Raw genomic sequence first — 2,549 nt, forward strand, 5'->3', positions numbered from 1 at the left:
TATTTTAACATAGGGGGGTGTATACTTATGCCCCTGTATTTTAACATAGGGGGGGTGTATACTTATGCCCCTGTATTTGAAGGAAGAACATTCATTTATTTGCAATACATTATTCATTCACAGAGAAAATAAAGGTTGGATTTACATACACTTTTTAAATGAAGGCATTAAGATCCATTTCCAAAAGATTTTGTTTTGAATTCCTTGTTTTAATCTACCGTAATATCACCCAAAAGTGATATTAAAAAACAGAGAAATTTATCATTTTTTTTAGATAAAACAGATGTTGACAACGTCTCCTTTTAGGGACATCGTTTGAAAAATTAAAAGTTGGAAAAGTGGTTATAAATTGCAGTATATCGCAGAATTTTGCCAGTTCCAAACCAGGTGGAAGGAGAAGAAGAAGGAAAAACTGTGGTCAATTTGTCACATGGTCACCCATGTGGTCCCTGTTGACCCCTGTTCTGTCCCGCAGGGCTTCACAAAGGCCATGACCGGGTTTGTCAAACTGGGCCTAATCAACAGCGAGCCCTGCCCCCTCCTGCAGCCCACTTCATCTCCCGTTTCCTGGGTAAGAGCCGCCGCTGACGACCCATTCAGCCCTGCGAGCTGTGACTTCTGCGTCTTTCTCCAGTCTGTCATTCAGTTTCATAAAAGTCCACTGAGAGCGTTGCACTGTGGAAACGGCTTCGCTGAAGAGGCTTTAGCTGTCAATGGCTTGCTGTCGGCATCAAGGCTGCAGCGAGCCAAGGCTCTCTGACACCGATCAGAGTGCACGGCAGATGATCTTTGTCCTCTTTCATCCCCTTTTGAGATGTGAGAGAAACACAGAGTACAGGATAGGTTTATCAGACATCATGAGCATAGCATGATCTCTCTGAAAACACTCAAAAAACTGCTTTTTTTTAAAAATTTGGAATCGAGAGAAAAAGAGAAATAGAACTCATCTGCTAAATGTCACCCTGGAGCATTTGTAAATTTCTAATCTCCATGTGTAAAACAGAGTTAAGGAGACAATGAGAAGACCCATTGTTGAAGTCTATGAGCTTTAAAGGGAGCTAGGAGACGGACTACAAACTAAGGAAGAGCTTGGGGGTGTGGGCGGGGGATACTAGGAGCTAAAGAGGAGCTAGGAGACAGACTAGGAGCTATAAAGGAATAATGAGACAGTCCAGGAACTAAACAAGAGATTTAAGACAGAGTATGAGTTTTGAATGAGCTAGGAGACAGACTAGGAGCTAAAGAGGAGACAGGAGAGGGCCTAGGAACTAAAGAAGAGCTTTAGGGTGTGGGGGGGAAGGGGGGGACACTAGGAGCTAAAGAGGAGCTAGGAGACAGACTAGGAGCTAGAGAGGAACTAAAAAAGAGATTTAAGACAGAGTATGAGTTTTAAATGAGCTAAGAGACAGACTAGGAGCTAAAGAGGAGCTAGGAGACAGACTAGGAGCTAAAGAAGAGCTTAAGGAGACAATCTAGGTGTTAAAGAGGAGCTCTACGATACAGGCGATAAGGGTGAAGAAGTATTTGGAGACAGACTAGGAGCTGAAGAAGAGCTTTAGAGACATTTTAGATAGGAAGCAAGACATGAGATTGGAAGTGTCTGAATGTGAGGACCCACAGTAAAAAGATAAAGAGATCTGTCCTCTTCTCTCGTATATTCATATATTAACACTTCTTTTTAGTGATGTTTAACTTTGTTCACATAGTACCTGTTGTTGTATTTCACTGTTTTAGTGGATCTGGCTGGTATGGGGATTTCATTTTCCTCTATTTGTCTATCTAGAAAGCGCTTCTCTGTAAGCAGATGGGATTGTCGTCTTCTCTTTCTCACGACGCCTTTGAGGACGCTGTATACGAACGCATCGGAAAGGACGACTTTGCGATGGACACCCTGAGATGGTGAGAGACAAAAAAACACAGCAATTCAGGATTGGTCCCGGGTCTTAAGGCGCTGACACACCAACGCGATAATGATCTGTCGGACAGTCTGGCGAGGACTTCATCTTGTTCAGTCGGACTCACGTGACCAATCTGATTGGTGGAGGGCTAGCCCGGAAATGGCGAGCGGAACGAGCGTGACCGGAGTCTCTCAAAATCTGACGAAAAATCTTTTAAACTGACATGAAGACAGATTTCAGCAGCTGCACGGCCTATTTCTCCTTAAAATGTTCTCAGAAACACGTTTCGGTGAACTATTTTAGGAAGAAATGAGATCGTATTGTGAACGAGTCGCCGTGACAGTCTGATTTTGAATTTCTGGAGAAACCAGACCCACGTGACACGTTCGTCCAATCAGCTGCTGTCGGCATCGCTTCGGTGTTCCGAGGCACTTTTTTTGTGCATGTGTGTGCGTGTGCGTGCCTGTCCGTGCGTGCGTGCGTATGTGTGCGTGCGTGCGTGCGTGCGTGCTGGTGTGTGCGCGTTGTGTCTGCGTCTGTGCGCGTGCATGCATGTGTTTTCATGCCTGTGTGTGCATGTACAGTGGGTACGGAAAGTATTCAGACCCCTTTAAATTTTTCACTCTTTGTTTCATTGCAGCCTTTTTCCAA

General features: G+C 44.4%; 1 protein-coding gene across 1 annotated transcript in view; it reads left to right on the plus strand.

Moving 5' to 3' along the window:
- aass (aminoadipate-semialdehyde synthase) overlaps nt 1-2,549 on the plus strand; it is a 27,309-nt gene that overhangs the window by 19,444 nt on the left and 5,316 nt on the right. The window contains exons 15-16 of the mRNA XM_034879017.1: nt 356-571; nt 1,784-1,899. Of these exons, the coding sequence (XP_034734908.1) occupies nt 356-571; nt 1,784-1,899 (332 nt within the window). The remainder of the gene's footprint in view (nt 1-355; nt 572-1,783; nt 1,900-2,549) is intronic.

This window comes from Etheostoma cragini, chromosome 8 (genome assembly GCF_013103735.1).
Source record: "Etheostoma cragini isolate CJK2018 chromosome 8, CSU_Ecrag_1.0, whole genome shotgun sequence".
NCBI lineage: Eukaryota > Metazoa > Chordata > Actinopteri > Perciformes > Percidae > Etheostoma > Etheostoma cragini.